Source organism: Tyto alba, unplaced genomic scaffold (genome assembly GCF_018691265.1).
Source record: "Tyto alba isolate M040663 unplaced genomic scaffold, T.alba_DEE_v4.0 Super-Scaffold_39, whole genome shotgun sequence".
NCBI classification, from domain to species: domain Eukaryota; kingdom Metazoa; phylum Chordata; class Aves; order Strigiformes; family Tytonidae; genus Tyto; species Tyto alba.
This window is the reverse complement of record NW_024881314.1, coordinates 3,415,906-3,436,130: the sequence shown is the minus strand read 5'-3', so window position 1 is coordinate 3,436,130 and position 20,225 is coordinate 3,415,906. Positions and strand designations below refer to the sequence as shown.

The following is a 20,225-nucleotide window of genomic DNA, read 5'->3' as shown; positions in this document are numbered from 1 at the left end:
GTGAAGTGAAATTATTTTCCAAAATATTTATAAAATCATATTGTAGGTTAACATTATATCCTAAAATGTACTTTACATTTTTAGTCTGTGTCTAGATTTAATAAAAAATTAAACGTGTAGAGAAAAAGATCAGGAAAGGAAGGAAAGGATCTAGTGCAGATTATACTATATGAAACATATGTTTGAGATAATGCTGATATAGCTGAAGTATGTGGCCTGTATTATACTTCTGTATACAAATGATGTGCTCATTCCATCTCTAAGCATACACACACGGAATTTTACCTTTGACATAGTAGGGAATAATGCCAATGAGTAATTAAGAAAGCATGGAAGCAAAATTCAGTCCAGTGATAAGTTTCCAAGGTGGTTAATATTATTTAATACATGTTATGGCTGTGATACTTGCAGGACACAACTGAAGGTTTGAGGGGAGATGACATGTCTTTTATTACACCATATAGTTCAGATACTTTGAAAAAAATAGGCAAACTTTCAAGCTTCAATTTTTCTCTCTCAGATCACGGTATTTATAAATCTGTCTTGAGATATTAATGTACAAGGCAATATATGTGATAGTCATTCGTTTCCCAACTCTGGTCAGACACGAATGTTTCTTTTCCAAAGATTTGTAGTACTGTGGTTCTCAGAGACTGCAAATAGATGGGTTAGCTCAATACAGACAGTATATTAAAAATGTCTGAAAAAGAAAAATAATAGTTTGAGAGGGAGATCCGTTCAGAGGTCTAGAATCAGTAACTGGCCTTCCAGTGCAATGGCATCTTTAAATATGCGGTAATTTTCATCAGATTTTCTTGTGAAACCTTTAATAAACTTGAGCTGTGTCACCTACGTCTGTTTGGTAGAACATAAATTTTTTTATCTCAATATTATTGCATCTTCTATGAATGAATTCCAGGGAACTGCGAAGTTGCTTGTGAAGCAGAGAGGAAAAAGGGGGGAAATAATACTGTGTGAGTGTTTTAGTGAAAATGCTTATTTTCAAAATTATATTTATGAATGAAAACATATATGTGCTTGTAATATCATGCATTACAATTAGCTGTAAGGATAACGGTTTTATGTCCTAGGTGTGATGCTGCTATACTTAATTTAAGAAGCTACACATGCAGTTAGAAAAGTAACCAATAAGAGTTATATGCCAGTGCAAATGTAAAGTAGTAATTTTATACTCTACTACTCCTGTAAAGTAGCAATGTGTACTCTGTATACTTCAGGAGTAACACAACTTTATTGTGTATAATTTTCATCCCTTGCCCTTTCAAGTTCCCCCATCCAAGGCAGGCAGCGAGCCAGCTCCCCGCTGCTCTGCTGCCGCTCGGCCGTCCCCCGCTTTGCTGCCACTGCTGCGTCGCACAACTTATTTTGCCCCCGCAGACTGAAGGATAATCTGTGATCACATAAAAGAGTTGTAGATTCTGAAGTCTGTCTTGCATTTTGAAGCTCGTGTGCCTTATCTATACTGTGTTTGCAGAATCTTAAGGGTTCTCTGCTTTAGCCCATCCTCTCTCAGCGCGCTCTAGTTCCCTCACCCGAAGGAGTGACCTTCTTTGATACGTTTCTGGTGCACATTAGCACGTTGTGATGAAATACAGTCTGTAATCTGTAGCAATGATTGATGACACACTGGTATCTCATTAGAAGGCAGCATGTTATTTCTTAAGGTAAAAAAAAAAAAAAAAAAAAAAAAGGCAGCATGGACATTATACATAGTGCTTGTATGCCACAAACTAAAGTTCTTCACCTTTAGGGGCACCCCCTTCAAAAAGGTAAATCTTGCTCCATCTGTGCTTTCAGCAGGGGGGTGCTGTACTCATCTGCATGTATGAAGAAAAGGGGAAGAGCAATAAAAGAGATCAAGAAAAGGGATAGAGAATCCTTTGAGTCTGCTTCCTACCTCAGGTAGCGGCCTCTTCGAGAATATCAAGTGTTTTTTGCTTTGTTAGTGTTGGTTTATTTTTTTACTTTATTTCTTCTTTATTTCAGGTTATCTGTGATATGGAGAACCAAATCCACAAGCTGAGAGAAGAGCTTCTTCAGGTAAATGCTCAGCGGAAGCAGCAGCTTCTGGAGCTGAGACATCAGTGGGAAGAGGAGAAGCAGAGGGCAGCTCGAGACCATGAGACAACGGTGAATAAGCTGAAAGTGGAGGCAGAGAAAATGACATTAGAGCTGCAAAAGATCCATGTGGCAGAAACAGAGAAGGCATTGGACAAGGTAAGAGGTTCACATAGGTCAGCTTCTTGTGGCATGGCAAAAGGGGAGCAATCACCCCAAAAGTCAGATAAAGTTTCACTGAGGAAAAATTTTTAAGGGTCACTTGAGTTGAAAAAACAGACGTATGCTGTAGATCTGACATTGGATGCCACAGTCACGGCACGAGTATGGAAAGTTTTGTGGCTCTATAATGAAAGACTTCGCTTTGAAGGCGCAGTGGCTGCTGCTGTAGCTGTTTTCCCTGAGAGGGGTGCTGGGCCAGCACCTTCCAGCTGCGAGTGTGGAATGGGGACGACCGTGTGGTGCTTGGGAGCTGGCAGGACTTCAAAAATCCAGATGATTTCAAAGACAAAATCAGCCAAAGACTAGGCTAATCACTCTTCCTTTGCTAGAACAGATAGAACAGAAAGAGCGGTTCTGTCTAACCAAGAGTTTTTTCCCTTAAAAAGAAGGAAAGTTCTTAAGGAGAAAAAAGTTCAGGCTAAAAATGCAAGGAAATTGGGTCTATTGCTAACGACTGGTCTGCTTTTGCCTGTGTTCGTCAGGTGAGCAAGGACTCTGTGAAAGGCTTGAAAATAGAAATTCATGTTTGAGATACATCAAGGCTTCCCTCTCTATTCTGTTGAGTGGGGTCACTGACTGCACATCAGTGCTTACTGAGCATCCCCTTGTACCGGCGTCTTGAATTCAAGTATTGTACCACATTAAGGATGTTATGAGCTAAAACATGTGAATTTCATTTCAAAAGCTAAACTAAGAAAACCCTACTTAATATTTACGGTAGACACTATGTGTATGTAAGCAGATAATCGTTGAAGTATCTTTTATAGGCGTTAATGTAAGAAATCATACATTTTATTGCAAAGAGATGTACAGTGGCACAAATTAACAATCTGCATATGCTGTTTGAACAGCCTTTGTGCAAGTGACATTTCATTTACCTGCATCAGGTTCTTGGTCTGTAATTTTAAACAGCATTCGGAGGATTATGTTGGAAATCAGCCAGCCTGAAGCCATTAAAATGGCTGTGATCAACAATTCAGAATCTTTTCTGAATGTAAGGAAAGCTCCGCTTGGCATAATTATTTAAAGCCAAGGTCACAGAAAGTATTTAAACCTTTGAAATTCATCATTAAAGGATTAATTTTAACTCAGGAAGACATTGTCATTTTTGCTTAAAAATGGAATTTGAATCTCAATTCTTTTCTTTGATCTTTTTTTACATGTGTAGTATAGCAAAAGAAAAGTTAACTTCTTTATATCCTCAAATTAAAGTTACAAATAATCCTTCATAGGGCAATATCTTTAATAGTCTTGAGTTGTCATTTCTGTCAGAAATACTATTTTGTTAATTTGTTGGATTTTTTTCTATTTAAAAAAAAATGCTAATTTTAAGCTATATTAACTGCTATTGAATTTTTTTTTTTTATTTAACCTACTTCCCTATTTTTACCTCTAATCAGAAGAGCACATGTTGAGTAAAAGATAGGAGGGGAAAAAATAAAGTATCTCTGTTGGAAAGTCTTTCACAGGCATGTGAAAATACCTTGTATTACCTTCAACTCTCCATTTACCATTCTGCTTCGTTTCTGTCTTCCTAATGTAAAGTTATGGAAATTGGCCACAAAGTCCAAAAGTCAAAGTAGCTTAGAGGGCAAACTCCATTTAAAGATCAAAAGTTACAGTTTTAGCTTACTTAGTTCAAATTTCGATCCTATTAACATCTACAGAACTTTGATGAAGGAGATTTTATCCAAGGGGAAAAAATAAAAAAGCATCTTAATTGCAGCATGAGTCTTGAAAATTGTTTTTACAAGTCTTTTTATTTTTCTAGCAAATCTTGTTATCTTGAAATTTGGGACAACATGGGAGAAAAGTTTGTCCTCTACATTTACTTTTTTTTTGCCAGTTCTGTAAAGATTGCTTAAAAATCCAAGGGGAAGCTGAATTTCACTGTTTAGGCTTGGAATATCTGACTGTCCAGATTTTCTGAAGGTCAGTCTGTTCCCAAGTGAAGGATCTCATTCCCCTGTGGTCTGTTTTGTGAGTAATACTGATTTCTGTGTGGATTGCTTTGTGTAATTGTGGACTGTTGTTCACGTGAACATGATGAAATACAAAAGAAATGGCTAAAACTTAAGTGAAAGAAGAATTGAAATAAAAATGGGTAGAAGGAAGGAGAGGATTCATATGGCATTGTGGTCCCCATAGCTCTGATGCACTGGGGATGGGAAGGAGGAGAGTAGGAGGCAGAGATAGAGGAACAGTTTCCATTGCAAGAGCACTGGATATTTAAATATTTGTTGGTATTTGTAGACAGCTTTTCAATATTTAGGGACACATAATTTAATTTACTGAGGTCTTTAATCTTTTGTTGATTAAAAATCTCAACTTTAAAGATAGTACATTGTTTATTGTAATAGTTTAGCTGGTTCATTTTGTTAGTGATTACAGCACACAATGCCAGAAAGTTGCTCAATAAACATAGTGCAGTAATGTTTTTGAACCTGCAGTTCTAAAACCAGATATCTTTTGAAAGTTACTGCATCTCCTAGTCAGGAATGATAAGTGGGAAAATATTTAACAGGTTGCCAAATGGCACCATGTAACCTGCACAATAGGAAAAATAAACGTGACGTGTTGTTGTGGAAATAGTAATAAAGGGAAAAGCCCATAATTTTCCAGTGACCTTCCCCGTTGCAGGTATTATATTCAGTTGAACACCACCTTCTTACGAGGTGAGCTGTAGCTGACTTAATTACGCACATTACGAGTAGCGTTGAACCTGTCGTGGCCAAGTTGGGCACCTCTGAGACTTCCCGTGCCGAGCGCGGCCCCTGGAGCTGCAGGGGTGCTGGAGAAGGTGAGGAGGGCTCCACCTGAGCCTCGGCCAGGAGATTCTGGGTGCAGGGACCTTATTGCCAGGTGGGGACGGAGCTGCGGGGAGCCGGGAGCCCATCGGCTGCAGTAGCTGTTTGTGCTGGGGCAGCGCAGAGATTCATCTTCAGCCTTGCTCCTCGCTAGGTGGGCTGCCACAGCCCAATCACACATAATCACCTTATTACTCACCTTTTAAGGCGTAACACGGCAGTTATATTAGAACACAACCCACCTTATTAGTTAAGGGTAACTAGTTTTAATCTCCTTAAGGTCAGATAAGCCATGCTGGACATAAATCGGACAAAAAAATCAAGACGGTGGCATGGAGAATTTGAAACAGTACTCATCATGTTCTTAGGACTTCAGTATTTATGTAATACCTGTTATCTGTCTCTAACATAAAAATGACTAGAGAATAGCTCCGATTTATTTCTTGTCTATTAGTTAAGGAATCTTAAATATCATTTCAGAAGAACACTTGTATTCAATCATAATGATTTTGATTTAATTTTAATATATAGATTTAATTTGCTTGCATTTCATTATATGAAGTGATTATAGCATTTTCTGATATGGTGGTAATTTTACTTATTTGAAGTCATACCTCATTATGATGAAATGAAACATAAACTGTTTAAGAAATAAACGTATTAGAGAATACATAGTACTGTAGTTAGGCTCCACTAATGACTAATGTCAGCAGGGAGACAGGTGTGTTCTAGGTTGCATCAGCAACACTTACAGCATGAACACTAATCAGCCAGGTGTAACGGACTGTACAAAGCTTATGAGTGTTTTCAGGTTTGCCAGAAATTTCTAAAAGCAAGAGACAAACTGCATTTCTAAGTGCGTGCAGATGTGAAGCTTGGCTAACGCAACTGTTTGTAACTCTCATCTGTGGTATTTTCTTGGCAAAGAAAATGAGCATTCAGAAAGCACGACCTGAGCAGATCAGTAGACATGCTAGCAATGCTCAAAGGAAGCAACCTTGGAACACTGAAAGTATCTCATAAAAAAAGCTGTCTTTGAGCAGTGCACATGAGTAAATTGGAGTGGGAGAAAAAAGTTTGAATAATTCTCGACTTTTAGCTTTATATTGACTTCTTTTCTGTATTTAAATAAATATTTTGACTCATCCTGTTAAGTCTTTATGCAGGCTTCAGGAAAGTCTAATTCTTTTTCAGTGCTGCTTTTCTTGTGGAGAAGTAATTTACATTTTTGTGTATTGACTGTACTGAACACACATGATATTTGATTACAGGATGAAGCTGTAGTCAAGAACAAAACAAAAAAAAAAAAAAAAGAAAGAGTCAAACACTTTAGTTTCTGGGCTGCAATTCTTTTGATTTCGGTACAGTTGTGAAACGGTTCACTCTGGAGAGATGAGACTCCAAGATGGTATTCAACATAGCCAGAGCTGTGCAAATTGTGCTTGTAGACTTTAATGATGTAGCAGTTAGTTGTATGCTGAGATTTCTGCTATTTTAAACAAAATCTTACATTTACGATGTTTTTTAATGTGAACCTGTTACAGTCACTCCACCTATGTCTGGTGGGAAGTCCACATAAAACTGAAATGCCCGGGGAATTCAAAGTTAAGGTCACTGCGTAAGTGACTGCTTCCTTAATTAAGAATACCCATTCTATATAATAGTTATGTTGTAATATAATGTTTTTCTAAGGGGGCCTTTTTCAAAAATCTGAACACAGTGTCCTATAATTGGATGCTTAATTTTTGAGCAACTTCTACTTGCATACAGTTTGCAAATAACATACTGATAATGTGCCCTGTAGAGTGTTTCAGTCTTTCTTTTAGCGTCAAACTTCGTGATGCTGGATTAATTAAGTAGCAAGTCCAGCCATAGGATTCGGTCCAGTTGGACATACTTGTTGGTCATACATTCATACTGCATATGTAAGAATAACTTTAATTCACAATATCTGTTCTGGCCCTATTGTCAGTACTCATATAGATGATGTCACACTGTTCAGCACTGGCAAAGAAATAGAAGATGAAGAGAAAGAATATGATATCTTCAGAGATTAGAGAGATAATCCAAGAGATACTCTCTTAAAATAAAGCATTGAGTTTCCCCTAAGCAGTTAAGTTACTTCTGCTCATAAACGTTGCATGCTTTCCATTAGCTTATGTTGTTGAATACTGCCTCTCTAACTCTTGTTCTTCTCTGCCAACTCTACATTTCATTAACTACTAAAAACGGTTCCATCTTTGTATCCAAGACCTTCTGGAAAGTGGACATCTCTGCAGCAATTCTGTAAGTTCCTGCTTGGACTTCTCAGGATAATGAAGTCTTTGATCTGAGTGGCACCTTTCACTTCATTAACTTTAACACTAATAGCCATAGTATAGATGGCTTTGTTTATGTGAACATCCACATGAACTATTTTCACACTTGTTGCAGCGATACCCTGGTTGTTTACATGGGGGCAAACAGGTCAACCATAAAATGTGGACGTATATTCTTCCTGAGTATAATGATATCATTAAATTGGTATCTAATTATAATGTAGATGTATGTTTTTGTCTTTGCTGAATGCATTCAGGATCTCTACCAGTTGTATATGTACATTTTTTTAGACTAAAATTTTTAAATGTTTGTTTGAATCTATTACTTAGACTCTTTTGCTTAGGCCCTAGCTATTAAAAAACTGAAGAGCCTGTAATTCTTACCAAGAAGAGCTGAATATTTCCCAAGTTTCTTAGTTTTTTTCATTATAATCTGAGAACAGTTGTCGATGGTATTATCCCTCTGTTCCAGAATAGTAATATTTTTGTTGGTTTTGTGTTGGAGAGCCTGTATACATTTACTTACATTTGGTTCTTGAACTTTTCTGACGCAGTATTAGTGATTCACCAAGTAATATTAATAAAAATCAGCATAGTACTTTGACTTTGTTTGAGAAAATCTTCCAAAAGCCTTAGAAGACCAAGGAAAAGGAAATGTATGTTAAAAAGAGAAAAAATTTGGATAGCAAAGTTAGCGTATGTTAACACAAGAAGTGTAGATCATTTAATCTGTCTTTATAGTACTTTTACAGCAAATCTTGCAATAAAATTTTGCTCACACTTGAGGGGAGAAAACCAGTTTCCTCTCTAGTGTGTCCCCTTTTGCACTGCTCCTTCTTACTCCTCCACAGAAACAGAAAGATGATAGTGGACCAGGAACATGGTCACAGGAATTGCATCATCCCTTAGGGGAGCCATTTGGAAGAGTCTTCAATCAACAGAGCCAAACATGAAGAAAAATATGGTAGAATAATCTCAGGGATATTTCACTCAAATGAGACTAAACAGAATTTATGGCTCTCTCCCTACTGGAGATATTTCAAAGCAATAGTCTCTGTTATTCACAGAGAGTTACTCTGCTTCTATGTCCTTTGAAGAAAAACCCCCAAAACCTCAGAAAAACAAACCAGAAAACAACAGGTAAGATTTCTGCCCATCGATTGTATTTATAAATCTGGTTCCAGAAGTAACCAAGAATAGGTGGTAGAACTATCACTGTGGAAAAAAATACGAACCCATGAGCATTAGGCTTACTTTTTAACATCTTCATTAATGTTTCAAGAGGAGATCAAGCACCACTTATTTGCATTCACGAATAACACCATAGGGTTAAAAATTAAAATGACTGATGCAATACTGTCAATAAATGAGAACCAGATGAAGAAGCAGCAGCAGCACAAATTGAGCTAAATGATAAATTATGACAAAGCAGAGTTAAAAAGATAGCTTTCAACAGAGCTCTGTCATATGGCCTGTCTTTCAGTGCACTTTATTCACTCCCTATTATATCAATTATAGTTGGTTTGTTCTTTGAGAAGTTTTGCTGGGGTTTTTTGTATTTTGTTGTTTGTTTGTTTTTTTTTGTTGTGGTTTTGTTGTTAGTTTTGTTTTGTTTTGTTTTTTGTTAACCAACTTGTATTAATCTAAGGTATCTATCTAAGATGCATTCACAGGTGGGGTTTTGTCTTCTCTGTCTTCTATTTCGTTTTCAAGTCTGTGTCCAAACACCACTTCTAGTTCTGCCACACCAGGCAGAAAATATTCATAAGATCAAGACTCACGAGATCATGAAGATGGTGGATAAAGTGAATGCTGAATTGTTATGAACCGCCCAAGAACTTGGGCGTAGTTGCTGGAAACTAAGAGATTGATTTAAAACTGGTGAAAGAAAGTACTTCTCTAAACAACAGATAGTGAGCTGCTTGGATTGCTTGCCATGGAGGTTGTGAAGGCAGATATTATCAGCAGGTTCAAAAAAAAAGATTAAAACAGTTTTATGAGCAGCATGTTCGTAACCAGTGACTAATGGGAATAAGCAGGGATTTAACTTCTGATTTCCCTGACAGGGCGGTGGTTGGGGTGCTGGGCTATAGAAGGGGCCAGGTTCACGCACCCTCCGCAACCAGCGTCTTGCTCGGTGGCCGTGAGCCTGACTCTGGAGGACAGACCTGATGTTTTTAGTACAACCGATGTTTCAGTCTTAACCTTCCTGGTTGCAAAGCGCAGGAGGCTTTTTCAGTGGCAGAATGACTGTTCTAGTTATTTTTTCAATAGTTTCCTGAGCCTTTCTTCACTATCCAAACAAACTGTAACACACCAACTTTATCTTGTAATACACAGTTGCTTATTATTTTAACTTTATTAAATTTTTTTTAAAGCCCAATTGAATCATTACCTCATTTTCTCCTCTATTTCATAATACTGTGTGTCTTGGAGAAGGCTGATTGCATGTAGGTACAGTTTTCTCTAATTTACCAATTTTACTTATCTTTGCATCCCAGTGTACATTATAACATTAAGAAAAACATAGGTAATGGCTATTTTCCGGTACGGTAGCTGATTGTAATGTGAGATTCTTCTTTTTTTTTTTTTTTTTTAAACAACTTGGCCAATTCAGTCTTAGATTGTCTCAGATTTATTGAATGCATACCGTCTGGTCAGGGTGCCTAGCTAGAGGTGAGAGGACAGATCCTACAACTGATGCCCTGTTACTGGATCTCAGTACCTGCAGCAATCACTGCTGATTTCACTGGGCTTGTTCATTGTTTTGTTCATGCAAGCAACCGTAACTGGTGTTTTGTAACCTAGAATTAGTAAGTATGAAGTGGAAATTTCTCCTGCATCCCGTGCCATGAGCTCCACATTCTTTCTCATCTTGAAAGGTTCTGGGGTGATGCATCCCTTGCACAAAGACTTTCTCAAGTCCCCCAAACCCAAGAGTCAGCCCAAGCCATGGCAAAAGCTGCCCCATCGAATGCGTCTATCACATCCCTGCTTACATCAGTATTTGGAAATCTGAATTTTTTTACTACAGCTTTATTTAGAAAAAAAATGTTCAGTTATCAGGACCAAACTAATATAAAGCATCTTTATTGCATATTTAAATTCTGGCACAATTTGAAGACATTGTTTACCCTTACTTGCTCTTTCTTCCTATCTTTGTAATAGAGAAAAGCTGCAGGTGGCTTTTTTTTTTTTTTAACTTCTTTTTTGGAGAGGAAGGAGTGTTTGAGAAATAGGGAAGGGGTAAAGCGATGTTATTAGTCCTTTAGAGTCTTTTATATGAAGAAACAAAAGTGTTCCAAAATGACTTGCTTACAGCTGCAGAACATGTCACGGAGTAAAACCCACCTTCATTAAATGGGTGAGAAAGAATTCTAATTGTTTTGAAGTTCTTATGATCAGTTTGCATACGCTTCATTGTAATGTGATACTAAAGTGCCTCAATTATGATTTGTATATTTTGGTGCCAGAAGGTTTTTTTTCTTATGCTAAATTATTAAGTTCTGTCAGCTGCTGGGCTGTCATATAGAGATACAGTAAATCACATTATATTTTGTCATGGATTACACAGAGCAATAAATTTGGGAGCAGAGATCAAAGTAGTTTCACAATCACATCTGAGTGTAGGAGGGGTGTTTAACTTGTAGAAAATCTGATTTAGGTGAAACTGTTGCAGTTCTTGTGTGAATTTGAAATGAATTTGAGTGTTTGCTTGAAAATGAATAAGGTACAAATCCCCAAAAGAGTTCTCCTGTATTTAGTTCAGAAGAGTTAATCCTGACCTACAGCTCCAGGATGGAGAACAGATAAATAATTAAACATTGGGAATGTTAAGAGTCTCGCCATGTCTGATTTATGTTTTTAATTGCTTTCAAGATTGAGCAATGTATTCCATTCTCTTTTTAATTAGGACTTTGCTGGACTCGCGCATAGTTAGTCATTGGTACAGTAATGCTTTCTGGCTCCATGAAGTTGTCGTTCTTTTGGGCAAGCTTTGTTGTATTCAAAACTACAAAAAGTAATCCAGAATAATCTTGCTAAAGAACACTGATTGCTTCAGACCATAGATTTGTTAGGGGATTTTGTCGTATTTTCAGTGTTTGTCTTTGCAAGTGTAGAAGCTTAACATTTGTTGGACTCTCATCTAATGATGTAACTTAGTAATACCGAGTCTGTCCTTTTGTTTCCAGTTTTCCTTCCATTTAATAAAAAAGATTCTATCTCAAAATGATACATACGTAGGATTTTTTTTCTAGTCGTTATCTTCTTAATATTTGCTTGTTATTGCCACAAAATTCAACTTAAAATAGCAAAGAATAATTCTGAAAGAATAAAAATTGCATTCTTATCCCTTTATAGTCCTTTCAGGAGCCTTGGCAAAAATCAAGGCTTGTAAAGTTTGCCGATATATGATGATAAAGTGCATGGGTCTCGGAAATCTCTGATTTCTGAAAGAACTGTGTATTGTAAAGCTCATATTAAGTAGTCTTCAGCTGAGTCAAATCATGGATCAGTGTCACATCTTGGTACCACTGCCTTCTATTTGTGGAGGAAACTTTAGCTTTGACTTGCATCTTCAAAGATGTTTAGCAGCCTATCCCTTCGTGATTTTAGTGGGTGTCAGCTGTTCGGGTACCAAAACCATCTGGGCCAGAGTGATGCAAGCTATTCTGTAAACTTCTTTATGTTGGAGTGTGAGAGAGAGAGACAGAGTGCACACGAGCAAGTGAGGTGCCTGTGTAGCAGAGGTGCCCCGTGTTTCTGATGAATAAAGGCAGCTTGTAAAAGCTCAAATCATTCCCATTGGGTGCATGTTTTATTTATTAAGGCTCTGAAAAAGAAAATGCCACCACTTTTGATATAATGTCTTAAATCCACTTTAAATAACCATCTTAATTTAGTTGGACAGAACAGAAGAAAACCAGGAAATATTAAAAATTGTAATCTAGGAATGTATTTGTGCTATGCCAGATTTAGGCACGTAGCTGCGGGAAAACTAAGCTTCAGTACCCTAATGTGGAGAGTGTTGCAGTCTAAACATCTTCACTAGGTTTTTTCAGCTCATTTTATTTGAGTGCTGAGCAAAAGAAGGGATCGTGCCGTAATGTAAAAGCCACCTGTCTCTGAACTGTTTTGGCAAAATGTCACTGTACATCTTCAGATTAAGCTATAATTCGCTGGCTGTCCTTTAATGCCTGATGCATTCATCAGTACTATCTTCTATAAAATATAGTTAAGGTATTGAACAATTTCATGTGGCAAGCCTAGACTACTAATTTGGCTTTAAAACCTTGTCTTGTATACAAGGCTTTTATTTTAGGCTAAATTGTGCAGTTGGTTTTAAATAAGGTGCCTGGATCACTGCAGTATTGAATAGAAATCAGTAGTGGTGATGCTGGGAAGTATTTAGATGCTCAGCAAATCCATTTAGATGAAGCTGGTAACTGTGTACCGGTGTAAGGATGGTGTAACTTTAGCATCAGGCACCATGTTGCTGGAGTCTCACAGAAGAACTTTTGGAAGAATTAAATGTCTGTAATTTCTTTACATAATTTCAGAATGATTAGAAATACACCATTGGTTTAAATAAAAGGACTGGAAATCAGAGCTTTCCTAAGGCACAGATTGCACAAGCATTTTTTCAGTAGACCCCCATTAAGCACAGAATTGGAATATACTGCAGAAAGGCAACTCTCCATGCAGGTAGAGTGTCAAATTAATTTCTATTCATTCTTGGGTTATTTCCTAATGAAAAGTACTTAGCACATGAATAAGAGGGGTTTTTTTATTTTATTTTTCTCCTGAAGATGTATGTTTAAAGAAGAAAAAAGAAAGAAAAAGATTTATAGACCTACAGAAGTGGAATATAAAATAGAATATTAATAGGATTTGTGGGTATGACAGATTGGGATTTCTATCTTTCATTTTCAAACCCTTGAAGTCATTTGGTACTTGACTAATTATTCTGTTAACATAAATTTGGATACTGAACTACTTTTAATGGCTGGCTCAAATTACATATTTGAACTGGCATGCTATTTCCACTGTTGCACAGAGATTCAGCCTTACATTTGATATCTGATTGGTGGGGAGAGCAGCGGAAAGAACAAGAGTATTGGCGTAAGAAGTCACCCACTGTTGGTATTAGAGGCACATAAGGAAAATACATGTTTCAGGCTTTGAGGTCAAAGTGAAATTTTTATCTACAGTCAGATGAATTTAAAAGGTGATCTGCTAATGTCTGAAGTTTAAACAGATAGTGTATAGAGTGTTTTAACATACTTAATAACAAAAATTACTACAGTTAGCCGTTCTGAAGGTCAATTTCTTTTGACATCTGTCAAATTACACAATCTTGAATTTTGATACAAAGCATAATGCTGTCAAACTTAAATAGAAATATTCCAGAATGTGGAGTGGTGTGTTGTTTTTTAAGGTAAATGGGACCCATTTACATTAGTTCTTTGATGTTAAATTCTTTGCTGCACATCAGAGAACAGTTGCTTCTTCCCTGGAGCAAGTTTTCTTTCTTCTCCTTCCCTGACCCTTTGATTTTTTTTTCCCTTTTTTTTTTAGTTTGCTTACACTTTTATCTAACTAATAATGGAGGATCAACTTATGTATGGCCATCGTTTTGCTAGTTGTAGGCATTTTGATAAATGATTTCATGGTTAGTACCCTCACCAGATTTCTTAAATCTACTTTTCTATTAGTGTATATGGGTGTGTGTATATGTAACAGTCTAGTTTGAGAGTTGGGTTTGTGGGGGTTTTGTTGTTTGTTCATGTTCTGGGGAGATTGAAATCAAAGTGAAACACTACTGAATCGGTCACAAAACTGCAAATCATATCTAGATGAACAGGATTTCATAAGGCATCCTTAACTCCTACAGATCTATCCATGTTTGGGTTGCAGAAGTTAGTTTTCCTATTAATTTTGTAGCATAATTGAAATGGAACTTTCCATCGAAAATCACCATTCCAAAGCTGGAAGATATACCCAGATTTGTACAGTTCTAAAAAATTCTTAACAGCTGCATTTTTGATGAACATTCAAGATGCCCTAAATGCCTCCATGGATGTTGTTGGGGGATGAAGCTGTTCCATGGCCCTGCCAGCCCCACGGGGCTACTGTCGGCACCGGCGGTGGCTGTACCGGTGAGCGGCCCCCGGGGCTGTTCAGGGCCTGCGTCCATCGAGTGGAACTGGAACTAAAAGTCTCCTCTAATACATCTCATACCTTAATAATAACATATAAAAACTTTGTAATTAGGGTAGGACATGGCGTGCTTTTGTGGTGTGGTCCCACTGTAGATCCTTTGCTCTTTTATTTTTATTAATGCTGTTCCATTTCATGAAAGGAAAAAATGAAAATCAGACTGTGTTAGAACAGCATCCATTAATTCAGATACCACATCTGTAGTGCTAATACCGTTTTTAATTTTTATGTGAAATGTTTTGTTGAAGTCAGTGCAGTTTTGCTCAGCAGCCACAATATGATGCTTTAAGGCTTGTTATAGAATTATAGTTGGTCTTTAAAACCAATTAACTGTAACAAGGATATAATCTTTTTAATACAAAAGTCTTTACTGTAATATAAAATAACTGCATGTAAAATTGTCATAATCAGATAATTTTAGCTAAAATATGTATTAACTGTGTGAAACTAAACAGAAGTTAATTTTTGAATCAGTGGAATTCCTCTATGGCTTATCCAATTTAAACCTTTTTATTATAAAAATGGATATTACAATTGATATTCCTGACAGGTTTGTGCCAAGCGAGAATTTCAATAGCTACCTCTCGTACACGAAAAACTGGTTTAAGACCATTAACTATATTTGCAGCGCTGCCCATTGCTATAAAAAGAGTTAGACTTTAATGAATAGTGGCTGACCCTCCAAATGTTCACCTTCCACTTGGATTCTTATTCATTATGTTTCTGAAATGCCATGTAACCTGAAAGTGAGGGAATGCCCTTAAAATAATACAGAAGCAGCTTATGCTTCATACGGTGCATGAGCCAAGCAGCCTGTTATAAAAGAAGGAGCCCAGGAAACCGCTGCTTGTGCACACCAGGCCATTTTTAACCTTCTCGTTTGTCAAGGTAAATGTAACATAAATCCTCCGCAATGTTCACTATGCGTATTTATTTTGCTATAAGTCATTCCTTAAAAAAAAAAAAAAAAAAAAAAAAAGCTGCTTTTCCTGTGTGTGGCAGTGCTGTATGTGCCCCAGGGGAGTAAGTTTATGCCTCCCTAGGCTGCAAAGCAACACCCTATAGTCAAGAGGTATTAAATTAGTTTAGTTTCAGGTTTTAAAAAGGGAAAAGTTTTATATATCTACAGTAAAAGAAGACAACGGAAAAGAGTGTTCCTGTGCATTACCATGAATTAAACCTTTTCAGCCGGCCAGGCTGCTATAACTTGTAGAAGGTGCCTTCTGCAGAGCTTCGCTGGTGCTACCTGTGCCGCGTGTGATGATGCAAGACCTGCAGGGTGTTACGGATCCAGAGAGAAAAGCTGAAGTCAGCAGGTGTCCATAGCTTTTAGTGCCACAGGGTTGAGGTAGCAGTTTCAGGCAGCTAGAGCTGGTCTAAATGTGGTTTTGCCATCTCCAGTGGAAGTTTTGGTAGCTCAATACTTCTGAAAATGAGACCCCTCAATTAAGGTTGTTTGGGACTGCAAGTAAATGCAGGAATTTGTGGTTTGTTGATGACTGGGAGACAACTTATAAATATTTCTCTAATTGGAATTTGTTAAAGCCATTATAAAAGAAAATGTTGTAATTGCCTTTAAATAAACTAGTAGGATATACTTTCTTTGACTTCAGTTAGGAATAAAGCCATGAAATTGAGCATATTTTTCTTTTGGATTGCCCCTGTCATGTCTATCATAGGTCATCCTGGTTCTACTCAGTGTGAACAAACAAGTTCTAATTTGTTTATGGAAGTTAGGAGTGGGTTTTTTATTATTTATTGGGATTTATTCTATGGGTTCAGGAGGTTATAAAGCTGCTTCTATGAAAGATGAAGACTTTTACCCCAGGCAAGTTGAGTGAGAGCAGCTGTAATGTGATCTTCTTTGCAGTGCTTTGTTGAGTAGTATCTCTCCCTTTCTGGGAGTAACAGTAATTTATACTATTACTGTAATTTATTTTTTACTTTTTCCCCTAAACTGGCAGTTGCAGTCCCTTTATGATATGCAGTGGTGGTAAAACATAATCTGAAACTAGATGACAATACAGTGGAAAGAGTGTTAACATGGGTCAGCCTGAGTACAAAGAGAAGTGTAGCATGCATAGAGCTGTCTGGCATAACTGCTTCTGTGTTACTGCTCTCTTTTTATTTATGCAGCCCCACAATATGCCCTTACAGTGTTTGTGGCACATGTTAAATGATAAATGTAGAAGCAGTGGAATTTAATTTGTCTGGTGCTCTGGAGTTCTTGTATATGCTGTTTTAAACCAATATGGAGTGCCATTATCTCTGTTTATAACAAAAAACAACCAAAACATGCGTTCTCAAAAATTATGCACAAATTTGATGATTGATTTTTGATTACATTTTTAGTAGATTTTTTTTAGTACCAGCAAACAGATGAAATGGAGACCTCCATATGTTTCATAATATTGGAATTTTAAGAGAGTCAAGATCTTAAATTGCAGTATCATGTAAACTTTAAGATTATTTTTAACTGGCTGCAATATACTTACATTAAGCTGCACCATACGTAACTGCCTGGATTGCATAGGATGATTCAAGCCCTATCATGCTTCGTGGTGATTTGTAAACACTCTCTGCAACTTTAAGCTTCTAAATTTATAGTCCAGTAAAATCAATAACACTGTTTGCTTGACTGAAATCCCTGGTGTTTGCAGAAATGGAGTTTAAGTCTTGCAACTGGGTCCAGGCAGAGTTTAGAGGCTTTGGGGGGTCCCCATGGCTCCTGTGGTCCCCCAAAACAGGCGCTGGCACACAGGCGGCTGAAGGAGCGTGTGCTGGATGCTGTGCTGTAAAACTGAGAAAAACAGATCAAAGATTTGAACACTAGGTCAGGTAGATTTTGAAAACTTAATCAGCTTAAATTTGCTTCAGAACACGGCTTCATAATACTCTGTCCCCCTAAGAAAATATTTTTCTTAGACACCTGTCCTCAAATTTTAGAGCCAAGAATGCGCAAGCGCTTAGCAGTTCATCTGAGGACAGTGTTTTGAGGCTGGGCTAGCAGTATAATACCATAGCACTTTGCAAGAAAAATACAAATCCAAAATGTGTCCTGAAACTCAATTGTATTTATTTTTCAGTTATTAATGAATTATTTCTGGAATAAAATTATTTGAGGAAAAAATCTTTAGAGCTATTTTTCCCCAGATTTATAGACATATTGGCTTATTGTATTCCAGTATGACAAAGCAGCCTTTTTTTCACTTTGTTTTATTCTTTATCTTTAAGTTATGGGAAAAAAATACTAGGAGAAGGAAAGAGCTGTATGTCCAAGAGCTCCCGGTTGGTTCAGCTGCATGTCGGGTCGATTTTCAGTGTAATCACCACCTTTAAATAGGAAGGGACGTGCAATGGGACAAAAGGCAGTTGCAGACACCAAGCTGAGACATGAAGCTGCGTTCTCCATGTCGCGTTGTACCCTGGCAGCCTGTGCGTGGGACTTTCTCCTTGCCTTTTCCCTCCATTCAGAAACTAAGTCACCCTGATAAACTCGTGTGTGTGTTGCCTCCTTCCCCTGCCCCACACACTCACTCACTTTTTTTTAATCCACAGAAGTCTGATGTTTTTCTAATAATTGGCAGCAGAGGTACAATTTCTCCCCTCTTTTAAGTGATGAATAGTTGGCCCGAGATCAAAGGCAAGCCCTTGTGGTTTTTTGGCTGCCACAAAAGGGCGTTGGAGTTGGCGTGGGTCCCAGCCGCTCAGCGATAGGCATGTGGATGAGGTGCCAAGCAGAGGGGTCGGTGGAAAAGTGTCTGTACACGTTCTTCATCGGAGCTAATCTGGTTGCCTTTTGTGTGCGTTTCAGGCAAACAGCCGGATGAAGCAGGCTGAGAAGGACTACAGTCAGAAGCTGGCAAAATCCTCGCAGGTAGGTAGCGAGAAGGCAGGAACCTCACGTGAATCCATTTGGTTTGGAAATTTGGCAAAAACTGGAATGACTTCTGCTCTTAAGTGTAGGTCTTGACAACCAAGAGAAGCCATAATGACTTCCCAAATCAAACTCCCAATGTCTGTCTTGCAGATTTGAACCTTTCAAAAAACACAAAGCGTTAAGCTGCCTAGAAAAAATGGGTGGGATTTTTTTGAGTTCTAAATTTCAGCTTTTTCATCTTCTGAAGACCCAAGAGGACAGTCCTCCCTTAGTCAGTGGGAAGGGAAGGCGAGGTCCACCTCAGCCAGCACATCTTGTAAAATCAGCAGTTGCACAACCAGGACTTGCATTTCATGTCACAGGGTGGTGTTTGCCCGCGCGGTCGATGGCAGGACAGCAGTCCCAGCTGTGCCATCTTGATATTTATTGTTGCTCCTTGCCAGTTCAACATTTCTGCCCAAAATAACACTTTGACGAATGTGTCCTGGATGCAAACCGGTTCTGACTTAAGTTTTTGTTCTTCACATTAGTCTTTTGAACATGGAAGATGAAAATGTGTGTTGAATTTACATATATGCTTATAAATTGTAAGTCAGGATGATTTTTAAATATTTCAGCTTTCAATTTGATTGACAGGTAGTACTGAAGTGTGAAAAATGATGGAGATACAACCAGAAGTTAAGCTTTTGATAATAAGAAAATCGCCATGAGGATTTATGTGGAGGTGTCATTCTTCTCATTCCTCCCAACCACAGCAGAATGCCTGCCTTTTACTTGCAAAGTGTTTTCAGCAATAGTAATAATAGTCTAATAATGCTCTTTTAAAATCAACAAAAACACTACAAAGAATGGTTTAGAAGCCTCCAAACTAGGCAGAGGTGATCAGTGAGACAATGACAAGAAATTGCAAACTTTATTGCAGGCACTTTAAAATACTTTAAAGCTCCCAATTTCAGCTTTTCAGGTACCTTTGAGTCTCAGTGTCTGTAAAACCTGTCCAAAAGTTTGGCTTTAGTTATTTCAGTGAAATTTCATTGGACTATCACATTTTTTCACACCACATTTTTAGAGACTGCTCTTATCAGAATCATTGTTAAATATATTTTTACATTCTATTTCTAGAAACCTAGTGTGTATTTATTGCACGTTTATTTGCATACAGGGAGGTTGTGGGGTCTCCATACTTGGAGATACTCAAAGGCTGACTGGACATGATCCTAAGCAACCAGCTTTGGGTGACCCTGCTTTGAGCTTGTCCCTTCCACCCTCACCAATTCCACAATTCTGTGATAAATCAGAGAGAATGCTCTCCTAAATGCCTTTTACTAATTTGTTGAGAGCCTTATTTATAAAGAAAGAAGGAATGAACTACAAAAAAAAACCCTATTTTTTTATCTTGGCATCTGAACCTGAATAGCAGAAAATTGTTAAAGCTCAAAAAGTAACATTTATTGTGTGCCAGACTTTAAGGAAACAGATTCCTTTCATTGCTAACTCTATTTTACTGTTTGTCATTGTCATTTTGATGCTATTGTCATGCCTAGTGAGTGTAATCAAAAGTCAGCCTCTCTATGCCAGACATAGTTTACTGTCAATACAAAAATGGGTCTTGGTCCATTCGTTAAAGACAGATGGAATAATTTAAGGATTTCTGAATTTTTAAACAAGCTGTGAGGGAAATTGCTTTAATTGTTACAG

At 37.6% G+C, this 20,225-nt stretch overlaps 1 protein-coding gene across 4 annotated transcripts in view; it reads left to right on the top strand.

The window, feature by feature from the left end:
- Window positions 1-20,225, top strand: part of CEP112 (centrosomal protein 112) — a 173,669-nt gene that overhangs the window by 108,107 nt on the left and 45,337 nt on the right. For all 4 annotated transcript variants that reach the window (XM_042802635.1, XM_042802634.1, XM_042802636.1 and 1 more), the window contains 2 exons: window positions 2,008-2,238; window positions 18,462-18,524. In XM_042802635.1, the coding sequence (XP_042658569.1) occupies window positions 2,008-2,238; window positions 18,462-18,524 (294 nt within the window). The remainder of the gene's footprint in view (window positions 1-2,007; window positions 2,239-18,461; window positions 18,525-20,225) is intronic.